At 33.4% G+C, this 21,095-nt stretch overlaps 1 protein-coding gene across 1 annotated transcript in view; it reads left to right on the top strand.

Annotated features, from left to right (window-relative positions):
* Positions 1-21,095, top strand: part of LOC136835863 (uncharacterized) — a 46,849-nt gene that overhangs the window by 13,610 nt on the left and 12,144 nt on the right. The window contains exons 4-9 of the mRNA XM_067099708.1: positions 5,445-5,604; positions 6,060-6,115; positions 13,557-13,688; positions 13,870-13,977; positions 20,120-20,389; positions 20,635-20,766. Of these exons, the coding sequence (XP_066955809.1) occupies positions 13,574-13,688; positions 13,870-13,977; positions 20,120-20,389; positions 20,635-20,766 (625 nt within the window). The 5' untranslated portion in view covers positions 5,445-5,604; positions 6,060-6,115; positions 13,557-13,573. The remainder of the gene's footprint in view (positions 1-5,444; positions 5,605-6,059; positions 6,116-13,556; positions 13,689-13,869; positions 13,978-20,119; positions 20,390-20,634; positions 20,767-21,095) is intronic.

Below are 21,095 nucleotides of genomic sequence, written 5' to 3' on the forward strand. Positions count from 1 at the left end.
TTAAAGAGAGCCATAGAGATAGATGTATATTCATCATCAGGAATATCTCTTCAGTGTCCCTAGAAGGACTCCCTCTGAAACAAAGAGTGGTCCTTGACTCTCAAAACCAGACAACATATGCTGCTAGTTTTGGATTACAACTACTCAAGTATGTTTGGCACTATTCCATTTGGGACTTGGAGAGCCTCTCTATAGATCTGAGAGATAACATACTGGCACATATCCCTTTGCTGTTCCCTTCCTCCAGTAGTTTTTCAGGCAGGGAGAGACACATACAGATTCATGCCCTTTGCCTTAAACATCAGCCTGGAAATCTCCACAAGATTAGCAGCAAATGTTTTCTGCAAACTCAGAAAAAAAGGATTCAACTGGTAGATATTTGTTAACCTTGGTTGCCACCGTGGAAGAGGCCCTATGAAACCTTAGAGGGGTAGTCAACAGACTCCCTCAGAGGTGTTTTGTGAGGTTGGGACTTTGTTGGAATACTCTTTGTGGCCAGTTGTCTATCCCAACCATACACAAACCAGAATAAGGAAGGACCTGCTAAAGTTCCTAACCCAATCCATGTTTTCCCAATGATAGTTGGAATGAAGCCCATGTCTGGTGTAGTTTGAATCTGTGGTAGATCCAATCCTCAGATTGCAATTCAATGACTTGAGCAGTGTCTGGCTTTTACTTGCTCAGAAAAGGCTTCATGATCATCTCCACTGACAAAGCCAGGTAGTTGGGACTGAAGGGGAGCTCTTGCCCAACAGGTTGACCCGACCTACCTGGCTGTGCTGGTATGATACACATAAATGCCTCTTTGATTGGTTGGCAAAGCCGTTGGAGGATCATCAGATAGAGGGAAGGTGGTTGCCTGGTTTAGAGAAGTATCACACGAAGTTCTGGGTTCTGATGGCTTTCTTCCTTTGTCTCAGAAAATTGAAACCCCCAAAGGGGACCCACGCTTTGTTGGTCCTAACCAATATATGACGACATGTATCAGGAGTTTGGTCTCCTGTTCAGTCCTTTTCAGTGCTCTTTCTCTCCTACAGATGGCTCAGGCAAGGAAGTGTCTTGTTATCAGTCCACTTCACAGGGTTGCTTAGTGTAACATTGCCTGTCAAGGTGGATGGTAGCCTTGACCAAATGGATGTTAGACAAACCATTCAAATGATTGCCAGCCTACTTTGACGTCTGGAAGTGGACCTTTTTGCCACACAAGAACCATCAGCTCCTGGTGTGTGTGTGTGTGTGTGTACATCTCCAAACCCGGACACGTAGACAGTAGCAAGAGAAGCATTTCTACAGAACTGGAACAAATGGAGAACAGTCTTCCTGTTTCCTACATTGTCCTAGATGTTGAAAGTACTGGACAGATTGCTAACCTTCAATGAAACCAACTACCTAGTGTTCCCAAATAGGCCAAAGAGTCCTTGCCATCCATTGTTGTATCTCAGACAGTAGGGGGGAAAGTTGTTCTCACATCCTCCTCTCTAAACTGTGACCTTCACATGTAGATTTTGAAAAAACTAGGTACCAGGTCCAAAACCTGCAGGCTTCATCTGTCCAATAATACCAGTCTGTGTGGAAAGAGTGGTTGGATTACATCCACATTGAGATCCCAGTTAAAATATCGGTTGAAACAGTTCTAAATTTTCTGATCTACCTATTTGAGGACACGTGCCATATTACTGCAACAGTTACACCAGGTTGCATTGTTGGAGCCCTGGTTTTGTGTGCTTGGTGTTGACCCAAATACAGAAGTCTCTAGTTCCCTTCTCTAGTACTTTGCATTGCAAATACTGGCTACTTCAAGGGCTCCCATTATGTTGTCCCTGAATAAGGTACTTGAGTTCTTTTCATCTCGTCAATTCAGTACCCCAATGTAACTACAATTCATATGCTCCTAATTGCAGTCTTCTTGACCAACTTGACTCCAGGAGCATGGATTAGCAACTCGGCTATCTCAAATGGAGACTATGCTTCATCATCCACATACCTAGCGGTCGCTTGCTGTTTTCTCCTGGTCTGTCTTTCCAAGAAAGAGGACCCCTTTGAAGAAGAAAAACCCATATTCTTTTACGGGAATTCAGTATTACTGTAAAGACATCATTGGTCCAGTCATTCAAGGTTTACTTGGATGTTGTAGCTAACATCCCAGAAGGTAATTTTTCTAACATCCTATCATGAACTAGTTGCTCTCTCTGAATGGGCTAAGAATTATCCTAGTGTCCCTAATTACGAAGTCAGACTCCCACCACTCCTTTCCTAAATATCATGATATCCGGAAAGTGAGTACATCACTGACTTTCTTTGGAAATTTTTCTTTCAAAGAAATCTCTTGCTTATGGGATGGTCATGATACACACTAGGCTATTCCTCAGACATTACTTTTCGGTAGGGGATATGGTAATTCCCAGCCCCATAAGCACCTTAGCAGAAAGTGAAGGCCCTCCTTGATGCCGGGATAATTCTAAGATATTGCAGGGGGAAAGCAGTAACCCTACATCTCAACCAGAGCCTATATATACGAGCCATGTCACTTCCCGGCTTCCCGTTGGATTATAACAGGACGCCATGTTTGTTTACATTTGAAGCAAGGTGCACAGCCAGCCCTCCAAATGGCCAGAGGCACAACTATTAACTTAGAGCAAAGCCAACAGATATAAGCTCTACTTAGAGCACTGTAGACAGCAGATTTAAGTTGATATATACATTTTTGATGTTGTGATGGGTTGAAAGGACAGAAATACATTACTTTACTTTACTTTATTGTGGAACAGACAATATTTGAATGCAGACAGGGCCAGCCTGACCATTACTCATACTGCATTTTCCTGGCCTAAAGAACATTCAGTCAAAATATTATTGAAAATATGTACGTGTGCAATATCAGTGAAATTTATTTAATCAGCTATATAGGCAGTTCATATGACATCATGTTATGGCAGTCAACCTCTTCAGCTGACAACTTACACCTGTCAAAATTATGGCTACAGAAATGGGTCAAACCTTCATCACTTACTTAAATGTAATTTATTTTAGATCATTACTTCTGAGATAAACTCAGCATTCTTGGCGTTTTTAACTATTATTAAAAAACTGAAATATTTCATTAAAATCATTTATTATATTATATATACAGTATATACAACAATAATGTAGAACATCGTACACTTATTATTTACACCACATCCAACATTGTTTAATATAATTATGTATGAAAGTTATTCTTTTCCCTTTTTTACAGTAAAAAGTTATTTACAATTATATAGAAAATAATTCAGTAACTAGCCCATTACATATAAATATTTCAACAATAAAGCTCTTCTGCAAGGCAAATGCACTATGGCATTATCTACCATAACACAGACACAGATGACAACACGTACATAATGTAATATGTAGGCCATACTATGAATCATATTAGATAGGCCTGTTGAAATTTACACTGAAGGCTACCTGGAGATTGTGAAATAGAATGGACAGATCTCAATCTGCAGAGTATGGACTGGACCAATAAATTCCTTATGTATACATCCAATGTTGACTGAAATGATGATCATACATAAATAAAACCACGTAACAGTGGTAATTGAAAAAAATACAGTATGTATATATAATATAAATAATCGCAAATACATGGGCACACTATAAATGCTGAAGTATCTTTGCTTTTCTGTTCTTTTAGTTGCTTTGAGTAAGCATTTTTCTGGCCTCAAATTTGAAATAGTAGTAGAGCCTGCAGTGAAGATAGAGCTGGATGATGGAATTCAAGAGACTTCCATCTTGATGAGCTAGACAGAACACAACCTGTCTGGAAGGTACTTGCTTCTCAAGTTTGCCCAGCAGTTTAGACAGTGTTGCTGCTGACAAGCATACTGGGGATCTCCTTTTCAAACACTTTGTCGTTGTTACAGCCTGAAAAATAAGCTGGCATTGTCAAGCAAGTTGCACTAATTTGGAGAAATTAAGCTGTGCCATAGCCTACCATCACCAAAAAAGTATTTATAGGCTTTGCCATCACCCACCAAGCTGATAGTTATGCCCTGAGCCGTTTGGAGTGCTGTGCAATTTGCCCTAAATGTAAACAAACATGACGTCCTGGGAGTGACTTGGCTTGTATATATTGGCTTTGTCTCAACCCAAAATAATTAGGTAAATCACTGAAACTACATAGGCAACATATGTATGTTCCTTTTTTCCATCCTTCGTTGTTAATATTTTATGGGCATTCTGAATAAAAGGTCAGTAATAACATAAATGACTTATCATGGACTTTTTTTTTTTCTAAGTTATTGATATCCCTTAATTAGGGTTAGACCAATTCATCACCTGTCAATTTCTTGTATATTGTTTTAGGAGGAACAGGGGTTATGATACCAAAAATAAGTTTGCATGTAGGGAAAACCTACGTTTTGTAGTCACTGAGAGTCCACAGAGCCACCCACTTTCCCAGAGGAAAATGCACAGGACTCTGTGGTGGGTGTTTTCTTACCCAGACTTAACAACATTGGTGAAAAGACCGATTTGCGCACTGCTGCCACATCTGTGTGAGAAGGGTGAATGGAAAGACCTAGGTAAACATTATCTTTATCCTTTTATACTTCGTCACGCTGTTAACAGGCACTACTCTGGCCAAGACCAACTATCATCTGATGAGTAGATTAACTTGTGTACTCTGTCAGGCTAGGAAAGGCTATGAATATTAACAAGATTTATAGATGATCACAAGGTTTTAAAGTCTTTACATGTCTTGTGCAGAATGGGTCCAGAGTATATGGACTTGGAATTGAATTGGTATTTCATTTGTCATCTGTATTAATGCAGATTATGAGAGATTGCAAGAGACAATATTATTACTTCTTGTTATTGAATACTTTGGAGCCAGTCAGTCTTGTTTGAGTTTTTACTTAGGTTTAAAATAAAGGAATTATTGCTTTGGTCAGTTCTAACTGTACAGTATATTTGTTTGATTATTGTGACATTTAATTTTTGCTCACATGGCACAAATTAAATGAATCTCAGTCCACACATACGATTTTACGGACTGTTACTTCTCTGTGGAGGACAGTTTCTGATAAGCATGTGTGTTTTATAGTGATTATGAGAACGTTGATGAGATTGTTGAGATTTTTATTATATGATGTCCAAAATACAATGGAGAAAAGTTGAATTAGTCTATTTTACAATATGTATTTACTAAATGTACACAGAAAAGTTTGCATTAATTAACATTGTTTAAAAATGATGACTCAAAATAATTTTTCTTATGACTGTAACAACTATGGAAATATTAATAGTTAGGACAAACAGTGTTTCAGTATTTTAGGTTTAGTAAATAAAATTAATTACAGTAATGAACATAATGAATCTTTGTATTAATTCTCTCTTATTTTTGTTTTGTTTTCCTGTAAAAGCAAACACTAAAGTTATTACCATTTCCATCAAATAAACAGACATCAGACATATGCCTGGCAAGTCTGCATGCAGGAGCCCTGAACATGAGTGGCGGAGCAGTCAAAGTTGAATGGGTGAAGTACAAACATGTTGGTGATGGCTCGAGAGAGGTCAGTCTCTCCATGCCACTTGCAGGAACAGGATATGTTCAGAATCAATGTGAGTTTTTACCAGACCTTTAGTTCCAAGGTATTGCACATTTAAATTCCTAGGAAGTTTTCCATAATTGCTTGCTGTTTTGTAATGTATTTTTTTATTTTGGATATCACATATTCTGAAGTAGAGATTTTTGACACCGGATTGGAATTATTGTCATTCAGGTTGAATTCAATTCGATCTCTTTTTCTGATGGTTGGGAAATACATCATCATGCTTGATGTCAGACTTAAGCAAGTGTTTTTCATGTACCCATACCATTCATTAATTTTCTTGTGACTTAAAGTGGCATTATGGAAAATATATACAGTATTGGGTGCAAATTTCATCTGAAAACATTTGAATAGGGAAGTATATTGAGAAAATCACAATCTTCCTGTTTTATATTGTTAAGAGCTTTTTAGGGCCTAATGATATTTAGTAAATCAAAATTATGTCTGTATCGTTATGTCTTTCAGAGTTTCTTCAGGATATCTCTACAAAGTTGCAGAAACAGCAAAGGTCATTAACGGAAGTAAGTATCCTTTTAGTCCAACAAGTTGATACCTGTCTCTAGTGCAAAAGTATTTAAGCATAACTTGGCTATCTGTAAAGTAAACAGGCTCCATACCTTCTAAAGACTGACCATTGTCAATGACTTCCTTTCCATCTTATCGATTTTTTCACTCATCATATTCAACCTTCTTTTGATGCATATGTTGATAAGTAGGGACAAATATTCATCAAGAAGTACAATACAGAAGAATTTTCTCTGCTGTTTTATAGCTACTGTAATGTTTGGCAAAGAGACCAGGAAGTCAGAAAATCTAGATCAATCTTGCTTCTCAACTAAGGCTGATAACATTCAGGTCAAAAGTTTTTGTTTTAGCGGAATGAATTATTATTCCCCTAAGTCCAGATGCATAGAAGGGAAAACTTCCCTTGAAACAGGTAAGGCATTAGGCAGTGACTTGACCATTGGACTTACTCCAGAACTGTTACTGATAATTCACATGAAAAAAGTTTACTCTAGTTGTTGCATCGCTTTAATTTGGAAAGTGTAGTTACTACTTTATATAGTGAAAAATTATATCTCTCATATAAGGAAGATAAGCCCATCCGGCTTTATTGCTTATATTTGAAATGTATGTTGTGGAAAACTTTAACCACAACTTTCTCATGGAAAGAACTTAGTTGAAACTGATTAGAATTTAGTTGAAACTGATTACTGGGAAATGTTTATTAATTGCAAATGTTCATTTCTCTAAAGATCAGGTATTAAAACAAAGAACAAAGTTACTTTTGCCGTAGAAAACACAGTATTCTCATTTCTATATATATATATATATATATATATATATATATATATATATATATATATATATATATATATATATATATATATATATATATACATATATATATATATATATATATATATATATATATATATATATATATATATATATATATATATATATATATATATATATATATATATATATATATTTGTGTGTGTGTGTTTATAAAATTGCAAATACAGTTGGTAATATTTTTTTTTATCTAAATGCAGTTCAGGAATGGTTCTAAATTTTTGGACAAATTTATAATTATGGAATATGCTTGAGCTCATTGTCTTGCATAATATCAAGATTACCGTACTTACCAGTATAGTCTTCTTCTTCGTTTAACATGCTTTTTCCCATTTTTTATATGGGGTACTAACATAATTTTCATATTCAGCTTTATATCTAGTATTTGATACTCACAATAATATTCCTCTATACCATCAGTCCTGTATAGTATAATCCCTTGACAAACTTTTGGTATAATCAGTGTTTTTGAATATTGACAGGGTATACAGTATTAGGATAGGTGATTTTAACAAGGAAACCAGAAACAAAAGTTATTTCTTATTTGTCAGATGTATTAGGAATCAGATTATTTATGCTAAAATTCAGTAGCAAGAGAAAAATGAAATTGTTTGTATTATCTTCATAATTATATACATTACTCATGATATTGTCTTTAAAATGTATATCATACTATGATTTTGATAGATTTACCATTCTAGTTATTGTGCATTCTGTGTAATGATGATAACTGTTGAAGTATCGTATGAAGTGTATGTAAGATTTCACAAGAATTAATAATACGCGTTTAATAATAACGTAATAAGAACAAGAAATTCAAGTCAGACAATCGCTCTTGTGTTTTGTTTCTGATGTCATCAGTCAAGATAAGGAAGACTCCGCATTCTTTGTCTGTCCCATACGAGAAGAAGACGAATGATTTCACAATGTTACATGTATTGTTCTGATCGCATCCCATATGATTTTCTGTAAAAGCACATCTTGATTGATTACATGTTTTGTAAGATTGCAGTACCAATGGCATTCAAAATATATTGCTCAGGAAGTGATGTCATATTTCTTTTCTAGAGTGTTCTGTGAGTGTCTTGCTATTGGCTGAAGATATGGATTCATTTCATAAGACCAGATACCTTGCTTGTTACATTAAGTGTAATCTCTCTCTCTCTCTCTCTCTCTCTCTCTCTCTCTCTCTCTCTCTCTCTCTCTCTCTCTCTCTCTCTCTCTCTCTCTCTCTCACATGTTTTAAACTCATAACGTAAAAGTAAATATATTGCACTGGTCACTCTTTAGCATTTATTAAGGTTTTGTGAAATACCATTTTACATCTGAATTTATAACAGTGGTAACAGCGCCTATCGGAAGTGTGTTTAGTGAAAAGCTGCAGCAAAAATTTGGGGTAATTTTGTGAAAGTTTTCACAAACTTGTGTAAGGTAAAGTGACTTTTACTTATTGTTACCATGGTATAATAAAGTAAAAATATTAACCCTTAAACGCCTACTGGACGTATCATACGTCGACTAAAATTGTCTGTTGGGTGCCAAGTGGACGTACCGTACGTCGACTACAAAAAATTTCAACCTTCGGTCAACTTTGACTCGACCGAAATGGTCGAAAAATGCAATTGTAAGCTAAAACTCTTACATTCTAGTAATATTCAATCATGTACCTTCATTTTGCAACAAATTGGAAGTCTCTAGCACAATATTTCGATTTATGGTGAATTTTTGAAAAAAAAAAATTTTTCTTACGCCCGCGCAGTAACTCAGCTGAAAATCTCAGAAATTCTTTCGTCATTTTGTCGTAATTTTTGCACTGTTCTATATTAGCCGTTACATAAAGTTTTATATATGAAAATGTGCGCAATTTCATGTACAATACAACAGAAAATAACTCATGGTTGTAGCTTTTATCAGTTTTGAAATATTTTCATATAAATCACGATAACTGCCAAAATTTCAAGCTTCGGCCAACTTTAACTCGACCTAAATGGTAAAAAAACGCAATTGTAAGCTAAAACTCTTACATTATAGTAATATTCAATCATTTACCTTCATTTTGCAACCAATTGAAAGTCTCTAGCACAATATTTCGATTTATGGTGAATTTTTGAAAAAAACTTTTTCCTTACGTCCGCGCCAGAAATTCTTTCGTCACGTTGTCGTAATGTTTGCACTGTTTTATATTAGTCGTTACATAAAGTTTTATATATGGAAATGTGCGCAATTTCATGTAGAATACAACAGAAAATAACTCATGGTTGTAGCTTTTATCAGTTTTGAAATATTTTCATATAAATCACGATAACTGCCAAAATTTCAAGCTTCGGTCAACTTTAACTCGACCGAAATGGTAAAAAAACGCAATTATAAGCTAAAACTCTTACATTCTAGTAATATTCAATCATGTACCTTCATTTTGCAACAAACTGAAAGTCTCTAGCACAATATTTCGATTTATGGTGAATTTATGAAAAAAAAAACTTTTTCCTTACGTCTGCGCGCGGTAACTCGGCCGAACATCTCAGAAATTCTTTCGTCATGTTGTCGTAATGTTTGCATCGTTTTACATTAGTCGTTACATAAACTTTTATATATGAAAATGTGCGCAATTTCATGTAGAATACAATAGAAGATAGCTCATGGTTGTAGCTATTATCAGTTTTGAAATATTTTCATATAAATCACGATAACTGCCAAAATTTCAAGCTTCGGTCAACTTTAACTCGACCAAAATGGTAAAGAAACGCAATTGTAAGCTAAAACTCTTACATTCTAGTAATATTCAATCGTTTACCTTCATTTTGCAATAAATTGGAAGTCTCTAGCACAATATTTCGATTTATGGTGAATTTTTTAAAAAAACATTTTCCTTACGTCTGCGCGGTAACTCGGCCGAACATCTCAGAAATTCTTTCGTCTCGTTGTCGTAATATTTGCACCGTTTTATATTAGTCGTTACATAAAGTTTTATATATGAAAATGTGCGCAGTTTCATGTACAATACAACAGAAAATAATTCATTGTTGTAGCTTTTATCAGTTTTGAAATATTTTCATATAAATCACGATAAATAGAAAAAATTCGACTTTCGGTCAACTTTAACTCGACCGAAATGGTCGAAAACTGCAATTGTAAGCTAAAACACTTACAGTCTAGTAATATTCAATCAATTAGCTTCATTTTTCAACAAACGGGAAGTCTCTAGCACAATATTTCGATTTATGGTGAATTTTTGAAAAAAACATTTTTTTACGTCCGCGCGTTACGAATTCATGCATCATTTTGTGATAATATTTTCTCTGTGTTGCTTTGATCGTTTTACAATTTGTTATATACCAAAATCATCGCAATTTAGTGTACAATACAACTAAAAAAAATTAACTCATTAGCTTTAACCGTTGTGCTTACAGCGCGATTTGTATACAATTATATGAGTTTTTTTTTTTTTGCTGTCATATATTCCAATATTTATATATGATAATGATATTTTTTTCATTTCTGATGGGTGCATACTAAACTTCAGGCAATGACAAAAAAAATGAGCCAAAAATGAACTCTTAATCTTAAAAACTAAGCGTGTTGTGATTTTTTGAAAAAAACTTTTTTTCCTCTTCGGCGCTAACTCACCGAACGCCGCCGGCATATGGGAGACGTTTTTGTAAATAGAGGCTCGGCGTTTAAGGGTTAAGGGATTTTTGCTTTAGTAAATCTACACTCCATTTAATATTTTATGTCTTGTGAAATAATGTGTTCGTAATGTCATTTGAATTGTTTGATTCTTTTTGAATTATTTGTTTAGTTCTTTGTGAATTTCACACTTCGGCATATTTTATATGTTTGTAATCTCTTAATTTTTCACATTTTATGTAGTGGTGATTCAAGATTTATTTACTTATCATCTTAAGTGTTTCTTAATAATTTAATATTGCAGACTTGATTTAATTTTCATTTAATTAAATTTTCTTTTCAAATCGTAAGTGTTCCTAAATAGTTTAAATTTTGCTTGCTTAATTTATGGATGAATTAACGTTGGTGATTTCATTGAAGAATTAATTAAATTATGTTAATTTCAAGTAATAATAAATTTTCTTTGAAATTGTGAATTTAGAATATAAATTTTGAATTAAAAATAAATTTTTGTATTTAAAATTTTTTATAACTTTCATTTATTGACCACCAGTGATAGGATTAATTAGGTGAATACCCATAGTGTTATAGAATTTTGTTCCTTTAATGTTGCTAAAGTGAGTCAAGACCAGGGAGACAGTTAAAAGTTGTTATTACCTCACACTAGTTTAGATAAAAGTTTTTTTAAGGGTTAATGGAGTGATGCAATATATTTATTTATATATTTAATTACCCTAAGCATATATAATTACCTCACACTAGTTTAGATAAACTTAGACTGATTTCTCACATGTTTAGTAAGTTTTTTTTAAGGGATCACTGTTGCCTTTAGAGTACTCACTCATAATTTGATTGTTATGGGAGTTCAGGTATCTGGCTGAAGTGAGGTAAATTTTTTAATTCTATGAAAAGCTGTATAATAACCAGGTATTTGGAACACTTAGTGACAATATAATATATATATATATATATATATATATATATATATATATATATATATATATATATATATATATATATATATATATATATACCAATATATATATATCATATATATATATATATATATATATATATATATAGGGTATATTATATATATATATATATATATATATATATATATATATATATATAACATAAATATATATATACCAAAAATATATATATATATATATATATATAATTATATATATATATATATATATATATATAAACACAGAAGGAAACACAATATATATATACAATTATATATGTGTAATATATATATTATATATGTGTAATATATATATTTATTTGTATTTAAAACTGACACCTGAATTTTAAACTGGGACCTCATTCCCTCATTTTATTTTTGAGGAGAGGTCAGAACAAATTGTCACACGTTCATTTGGTATAGAAATCTATGATGGTGGAAATCAGTGATTCAGTGGATGTGTCACTTGCTAATTGTATCCACTTACAAAAGGGATACAACATCCTAACAAAGCACCCAAAGTGTATCTGAAGTTGAGTCATCAGATGTGTAAAATCAAGCTCTTATTTCCTGGCTGTGCTCAGTAGGTGTGGAGTGATGAAGCCTGTCAGTTCAGTTATACAGTACTAATACAGTATTGATTATAATGAATATTTTGTTCTTTGATCCTTTTTTTAATTTGTGGTAACAATCTGAGATCAAATTAATGGAGTACACAAATCACAGGGGCATATCAGTGAACACCGAAGGTTTCTTAACTTTAGACTCAAACCCTGTAATAGACATAAATTTATGATGTTTATTTTAATTGATATTGAGTTATTTATCATTGCAATAGATGCACTTTAAAACAGGTCCTTCACAGTTAATCGGCCAAAGTACCTTTTCTATTGCCCCAAAATTGTTCTCATTCCTGCTGGGACAGTAGTGAACACTTAATAAGTATATTATGGCTTCAGAAGTTAGTCAAGAATACAATCTCACTGTATCAACAAGAATAATCCTTTAGAAATCCTTCCTTAAATTATGAGAATAAGAAAATAAAAAAAGGATCACTGTAAACTTCCACAGTGAAGCAAAATAGCTCTTTCCTCATTCTACATGACATACTCCACCCTTGTGATACAGCTTGGTGTCTTGACATCAGCGTAATATTCTAGCAAAAATAACACAGCCAGCTTGATCAAAGCAAAAGCTGAGTGTGGAAGGAAACCCAGTGTGACCTTAAAAACTGCATCTTCTCAAATGTTGCACACAAAATTTTGCCCTGATCTTTGTGCATAACTACTATTGTGATTGTAGCTCCTTATGAAGCCAAGTGAAAGTGTTTCATGTATGTTCACCTTTGTACTCGTGAAACCTAAATTAGATAGACCAGATGAACTCTGATATCCCTTATTATTAACTAATATAAAGGTAATATCATGATACGTCATGAACTGTACTTCAGTACTGTGAAGCAATCATGGGAAAACTTTGTAAAAAACTAATACCCCTCCAGCTGCACCGCCATCTAGTACTCATTTTTTATATCCTTGCTGTCAGGCTTACAGAACCTGGTCATACAGAAGAGAAAAAGATCACAAATGTAAGTGTCAGCTTAGAGACTTTGTTGATAGAGTGAAATTCTCAGAAATAAAGTGTTGATGGTAATATAGGCAGTTTTCTTAACATTCATTTGTATTGATCCTCTCAAGTCTTCAAATTGTGCTCATTGCTATGGCAATGGTCTTGGGGAGCTAAAATATTGTTTTTGTTTCTTTTAAGCACAAATAAGATTTGGGAACAGATTTTACCAGAATTAAACAGAACCCTTTCATAAGATAACAGTCATGGGCAACACAGTACAGTTCATGGTGTCTACCCTGCATATACATTCATTTGGATATTCTTATTGTTTTGTAGCTTGATACTGACTGAATGTGAGAAATTAACATGCAATTCATTAACTACCAAAATATATTGTGAATGCTCCTGAATTTCATGAGCTTTCTTGTTCTCAGGTGTTGGAGGAGATGTGATGCTGATCCACGACAATTACTACACCAAGACGAAGTTAAAATTTCTTTGTCTAGCAGAAGATAATAATGGAAGCAGAAACACTATGAAATGGAACTACGAAAATCGTATCATAGGTATAATACAGTTTCATCTGTAAAGGGGAGAAATAAAAAGGCAGTCACAATTTTGTGCCTAAGGTCCTCCCTGGCCCCAGTGGCAGTCCATATTGCCCAAATTTCATATATTTATATCACCATAATTTATTTTGATTTCAGTTTTGACATTGATGTGAATGTAATTGTTTCTATGTTTCAGCTGAGGGAAAAAGTGGATACCGAGAAGCCAGCAATTACATGCATGCCATTCAGTGTGCTGGAAGATCTGTTTCCTCTGATGTTTTAGCTACAATATCAGATAAGGATGGTAAACTATAATTTCCCCTACTTTTTCATATGTAACCTGAATAGGCAGTCCCCGAGTTATGACGGAGATCCGTTCTTGAGGTGGCGACTTACATTGGATCTTAACTTTTAAAAATTTCTAAAAATGAAAAAAAGTTATGAAAGACTTACCTTAATCCTGTGGTTGTGGTTGACTTGCACACTGGAAGCTTGGCGACACCTTATTCACATGAGGGAGCTCAGAAAATAGTACCCAGCCTAACGGCGCCTTAACTTTGGATTTTCACCTGAAGTCAGAGACAAATTTTTTTTTAACAATTTTGAAAAGTGTTGTAAGATCATATCGACTAAAGTCAAGACCGTCAAAACTCAGGGACTGCGTTTTTGTGTTAATTTGCAATACCTGAGTGACAAAATATTAAAGGTTACTTTTTGATGTATGCATGGAAAGTAAGTACAGTATAAGTTATATGTTGCTAATTATATATATGAATCATTGTTTATGAATACAGTATTTCCAGGTGGTGTTTGGTTATGATAATGATAATGTAGTAAAATGAGATTTAGAAAGAAAACGTATCTTTGAAAATAGAAAATAGTCAAATATGTTGATGGTAATTATTTGTCAAATTGCCTGTGCCTGATTTAATCAATTATCCTCAATTAGGCTAGGTATTTAAAAAGAAGAGAACCAGATCGATTAATATTCAAGTAATTTTAATTTAGAGGAAAGAGTTAAAAGAAAGTATGAAATATGAAAATGGTAATTTTGATATCTTTTTTAATGCCAAATTGCACAAACTGACAAACTTGAAAACATAACAGCAAACTTTTATCAGCAACTTATCTAAATTTTCTTATAAAGCAAATATGGTGAGGAAAGGACCTTATAACTTGAGCTAATCTATTTAATCCTTTGAATTTTGCCATCCATAAATTAAAATTGAATTAAAATTTCTTCACGCAAGAAAATGAAAGGTCAAGTTTTCCTTTTTTGAGTATGCAGGCTCTGAATTAACTAAAAATTCCACCTCTTCTCAGTTACCTGTCAAGCATTGGATTTTGCCCTTTAAATTTTTTTTATTTCCTTTGTAAATATATGATTCCAGTTTCACTGTGTATAGTGAAGTAAGGTTGTCATAGGTAAAAGAGAAGGAAATTCAGTGTAAGATTATCCGTTGCCATCGAAAACCACAATTATCTTCAAAGCATTTAACTTGTTGTTTCCTTGACGAATTAACATTCCAGGTCTTTTGCACCTTCTGTTCTTATGCTTGTGAACCTTCCATTGTTGTGATCTCTACCTATATTACTTTTCATTTATATACACTACATACAGTACATGCATTCTGATGAAATGAGTTGCAAAACTTTTAAGGTTATGTGAAAAGGGGAAGGGATTGCTTTTTCTCTTGACCACTGGTAGAGTGTTTTGGTTTCCTTGCCTCTCTCTTGATTGCAGAGCTATTGTTACGTTAATGGGCCATGTGTTCTCACTTCCTTTAACTCTTAGCTCCCTTTCTTGATTATAATAAATTGGAAGTTAGGAATATTTTATTACACCAATCCTTATCACCCTCTGTATATAATTTTGGCTTACTGTGGAAGGAATAATTTTACATCTTACATTTCCTTCTTTCAAGATAAAATTACAATTTTGACTTGCAGAATTTTCACTTATGCACATTTCCTTGTTTCTCTTTCATCCAAATGGGTTTTCTCTTTAATTCCATGCCAAATTTAAGTACTGTATAAGAAGTGTTCTTTAAGAAATTTTATAACTTGGTGGCCCCATTTAAGTTTCAATCTGTTTTTAGATCAATATTGCACCTTTCAGGGTTATTACTAGATTAACAGTAAACCCCGTATTTGTGGGGGATGCGTACCACAACCCCTGCGATAGCTAAAATCCGCAAATACTTAAAACCCTTCTAAAAACACTTAGAACTGCCTATTTTGATAGTTCAAACACACAAAAAAATCTCTAAAAATGTTTATACTGGTATTATCCTACTTACGATGGGGTTAGGTTCCTAAAAACCCATTCATTGTTTGTTGGAAAAAACATATCTCGAATACAGTATAGCCTAATCTACACTAGGGTATTCAGTACCATGTATACATATATGGTACCCTAGCCTACACTATAAAGTATAGTCTGTACATATACGGTATAGTAATTATTAATGTCAGCTAATTCTGGAGGTTCATGCATATTGACTTATGATAATTCAATACAAAGAGAAATTGAATAATAAACAGTAATCAGCTTAGCCTACACTATCGTATATTGTGCACGTATACGGTAGCCTATAATACATTATACTGTACTCTATATTCACATATTAATATTGTATTATACAAACATCAACATAACGAATATGCATCTTTTCCATGGATCTTTTACAATGTTATGCTTTACTTCACTGTATCCAACAATATTGTTTGTATTCTTATATTGCTTTTGTATTATAAGTTGCAAAATCATAGCGATCAGTGTTTTGGTTTGGAAATCGATTACGCGGCAAGTAAATTTCGCCGTATTTAACTCATTTCAGAGAGCTTTCCTTGCTTTTAGTTCGCGTAAATGAATCTCCAGATACTTTATTTATATGGGGTAAGGTTAATTTTCGTTATATGAAGTTTTTCAAGTCAAAATATAACTTAAATATGTCTCGTTGTGAAATTAATTTAGCTTTTTTTTCATTAATAGGTGACGTTGGCCATTTGGGACCATGTTTGTTTTGTGTAAAATAAATCAAGATTCCATTCGCTACTTTCACTTGATTTCATAATACGAACTTTACTTATTTATCTTTTATTAGTGTGAAAATAGCAGTAATATATGTTCTTTCATGCCCAGTGGGTTTTGATTCAAATACTTGGACTCCAATTTTATTTATGGTTGAGTTTCATCAATGTTGCCGATGCACGATAATTTATAGTCAGTAGCAGCTTGAACATTGTTTTCTCAGCTTCAATTTAACTTGCAGCTTAAATTTAGCAGTATATTTCCTTGCCAACCTTTTATCCATAGCAGACAAGGGTATAATGTAAACATATATCAGTCATATTCTACTTAACGTCATTTGTAACACAACTACGGTAACTGTTTACTACTGTACGATGGTTGAAATACAAGCAAAACAGCTGTTGTTACCCGATTCAGTTATAAGCAGAACAGCAGTTTCTCGTTCGGTTGTTTATGACTGTACACATTTATGCAAGAGTATATCATTACTAACAATACTTTTATCATTCTCTTTTACTTTTTTAACTAGAAGATGGGGTAAAGAGATGGAGGAAAAGGAGTTATTTTATTGTAATTTGGTCTCTCTCACTGCCTGGTTGTATGCTGGTGCCTGTGCCTGCACAAAATTTGCAAATCTTTTATAAATATTGTCATATCAGTATTAATTGCTTACCCCATTGCAAAATCAAATTATCGTAAGGCGAATTACCATAACTCAAGGGATACCTGAGTACTGAGTATTTTAATAGTTTTAGCACAAAAAGTGCATTTAGTCATGAAAATGATATGAAAATACAGTAATTAGTGAATATTTCTCAGTGAAAGGTACCACGAATGGGTGAATTTGCCACAATTAATGTGTATTATGTTCCATAGAGAAATCCGTGAATCGTGAGAATGCTAATACAGGCATTTACTTTATTTCTGAGATTAAAAGTTAAGCATTTTTTTTTTTTTTTACAAAATTAAAACAAGTTTTTTTTTTTTTTTTTTTTTTTTTCAAAACTAACAGAATTACTGATGGATTCATCTAAAGGATATATAACAAATTTCTGAATACTGTATTCTGAATTTTTCATTTCTTATTGATACATTGAAAGTTATTGGGAGTACTACAGTCCAACCTCGAAAATCCTGCATCACCTGACTGTTTTGGAATCAGCTGCCATTAGTTCTTGAGCGGCTACGAGGGCAGCGTCACACGATTCCAGTTTGGGATTGTTTTGGATTTTGGAACTGAAGCTTGCTCCGTAAATACACAACAGTTTATTTCCAACGAAAACATTCTGTGAAACTCAAAAATATACATCATACAAAAGAACCGTAATTTGCATATATACTCGTGTATCATGCGATCATTAAAATTTCGTCCAACAGCATGATTTTATCACATGCATCGTGTATAGTGTGAGATGTATTTTCAGTAGATTACACTATGCTAGGCTTTCTATGCCTGTCTCAGTTTTGGTGGATACCTATTGATGATGAATATTACATCTGAGGCAGCTTTTAACTAATAAATAGGCCTAGAAGCTGTAGTCCATTAGGTTAAATGTATGTCTTCATTCATTAAATCGGGCAAACGCAACATCCAGTACTGGTGAAATCACACCTTTACTTCATGTTATTTACTGCATTTATAATTTATAAATAAAGTAAGTTGCATTTCTAAACCCAGCAGTGATAATTTATGGAAAAAACAAATCTCTGAAATGTGTTTCATTTAGGAACTAATGGTTTTATGTCAGTAAAATTCAGTCAGCTGATGACTTTAAGAATGTAAACATTAAAAGAATGCAAATGGCGCCTGAATGCTCTGTTCATAAATTATAATATGACGATAATGCATGAAATATAACTGCATACAGTATGTAAAACAAGTTTTATTAAAATGATCATTCTCAATACAACTGTCATTTGAATTTTGCAAATGGATATCTTTAAGTCTAACAACTTGCAGGGTCAAGAGTCTCTCTCTCTCTCTCTCTCTCTCTCTCTCTCTCTCTCTCTCTCTCTCTCTCTCTCTCTCTCTCTCTCTGATTATTCATCTCTACTTTTGATCTCATGCAAGACTTTGTTTACACAGTTTCTGTCATCATTTTCTGATGTCCAGATGACCTCTCTATCTCTCTGCAAGGGATGAATCTTAAATCAAGAATATTACTCATGGACTCAATTCCTAGGCAACAATAATTTTTACATATACACTTCACTAGGATCTTTCGTAGTAAGTGACTGTTTAAGAGACTGGAAACTTGAAACATGAAAAAAAGGAGCAGTTAAGATGAAGGAGAGCTGGGCAGACATGATCGTCAGAAGCCCTGGGTCTTATAAGCCATCAAATACGGTATATATTTAAAGGCTTTATAGCCTTTCCCACACTGTTATAAACACTTCCTATGCACTTAAACACTGTATTACTATTTTGATCTATCACCGTAATATGCATAAAAAAAAGATCGTCCCATATTTGTAATGTTTACGTTCTGAGAATCAGCTGACTGAAGCTGCTCACTACTAACGAAAGAATTAGGAAAATAATTTTTTAGTTGCTAAAAGAAACAAATTTATCAATGAAATTATTTTTAATTCTGTACATAAAAGTTTATGATACAGTAATTCATATTTCATTGAGAGAGAGAGAGAGAGAGAGAGAGAGAGAGAACTGGTGTGTACAGCACAGTAGCTTGGGACGAGACTAAGTCTTGACTTGACAAGCTGGGGATGAGAGAGTATACAGTATCCTTGAGTTGCTTACGTATGAAATTCGGATTTTAATTATTTTTACAGTGATTAAAGATGAAACATCAACAGTGATAAGATATTCTCTTATGTACCACTCACGTGCCTTGTCCGAGTGCCTGTGGGTATATATGAAGCTTCCAGTCCTTGCGTCCGTCAGTCTCGCAAGCTTTATCTTTTCTTCTTCGCACTTAAACACGTAACATGATGAAACATCGCTGTTTTCCGCAATATGGCTGCCTATATGTTGCGGTACTTTTTAATTTTAATTTTTGATGAATATTTCTGAAAAATCAGTAGCGATGCAGTGAAGTATCCTTGAGTTGCAAAGTTGATTAAAATGAAACATCAACGATGGCGAGGGATCACTGTATATATATATCGCTGTTTTTATATATATATATATATATATATATATATGATGTGGCGAGGATCACTGTATATATTATATATATATATATATATATATATATATATATATATATATATATATATATATATATATATATATATAATAATGTGTGTGTGCATGTAATTTTATTGAGAAATAATAAGGGACTGCTTTGCATAGATATTTAAGGAATGGTAGAAGAAAATTTTGGGTAACTTGTAAAAGAAAACATTAGACTTTCAGCTTTTTAATGATGACAACCTTTTTCTGGAATTCTAGCTAAATACAAAAGTCTCCAGCACACCTGGAGATGTAGCACTGGCGAGGATTTGAAGATCTCTATCAGTATAGCAGAAGGCATTGCTGAAAAACTTGACCTTGTGAAGATTCCTGCTAATCCTTATTTGCAGGGGAAGACCTTTACTCTGAAGAATGATTCTCAGAGTTACAGCTTCGTGCTAAATAGCATGACACCAGAAGACAGTGGCTTTTACTATTATTATGTGGAAGGAAACAAACCAGAAAGTTATTTCAATATTTTGGTCAGAGGTAAGAAAGAGAATAGATTTATTTTCTTTGGTTACTTGTGATAATATATCCCTGTGTCATGCTGTATCTGAACAAAATTTATTTCTGTGTAAGTTATCAAATAGCTCCGGGAAATTTTCTATTATGTGGGCATTAGTAAAAAAATTTTGTTCTTTGTTTATTTGTGAAAATATTTACTGAAAGTGGAAGCTTATGAGACAGTGAGTTAGATGTATGTAGAGCAAAACTTTCCCTTTTTTACACAGACTGCATGGCAGGATATTTTGGTCCTGATTGTTCTGAGATTTGCCCTGAATGTCAAAATGGTGGACAGTGCCACAGCTATACTGGAGAGTGCCTCTGTCCTCCCGGCTTTATAGGAGTTAAATGTCAGCATGGTTAGTTATTTGCTTTTCCTGATGGTTATTCATTTGTTACCATCTTTTTTCCTTTCTTTCATTTTGTTGTAGTTTATTGAAGATAGCAGAATTATTGTTCTGTGTGTCAAGTTCATATCCAAAAGTAACAAATGTTTGTATAAAGAAATATGACAAAAAATGTAAGATTATTTGTGTATTTCTTGTGTAGTTATTTTTCATGAAAGTAAGTGTTGTAAGTTTGATGAAATACGGTTGCCTTAAAACAGCTGAAAAACAACATTATCATTCAGAACTGCCAATGGTCTTATCCAAAGCAGTAACTTGTATATATATATATATATATATAT

The sequence above is a fragment of the Macrobrachium rosenbergii genome, chromosome 55, assembly GCF_040412425.1.
Source record: "Macrobrachium rosenbergii isolate ZJJX-2024 chromosome 55, ASM4041242v1, whole genome shotgun sequence".
Lineage (NCBI taxonomy): Eukaryota > Metazoa > Arthropoda > Malacostraca > Decapoda > Palaemonidae > Macrobrachium > Macrobrachium rosenbergii.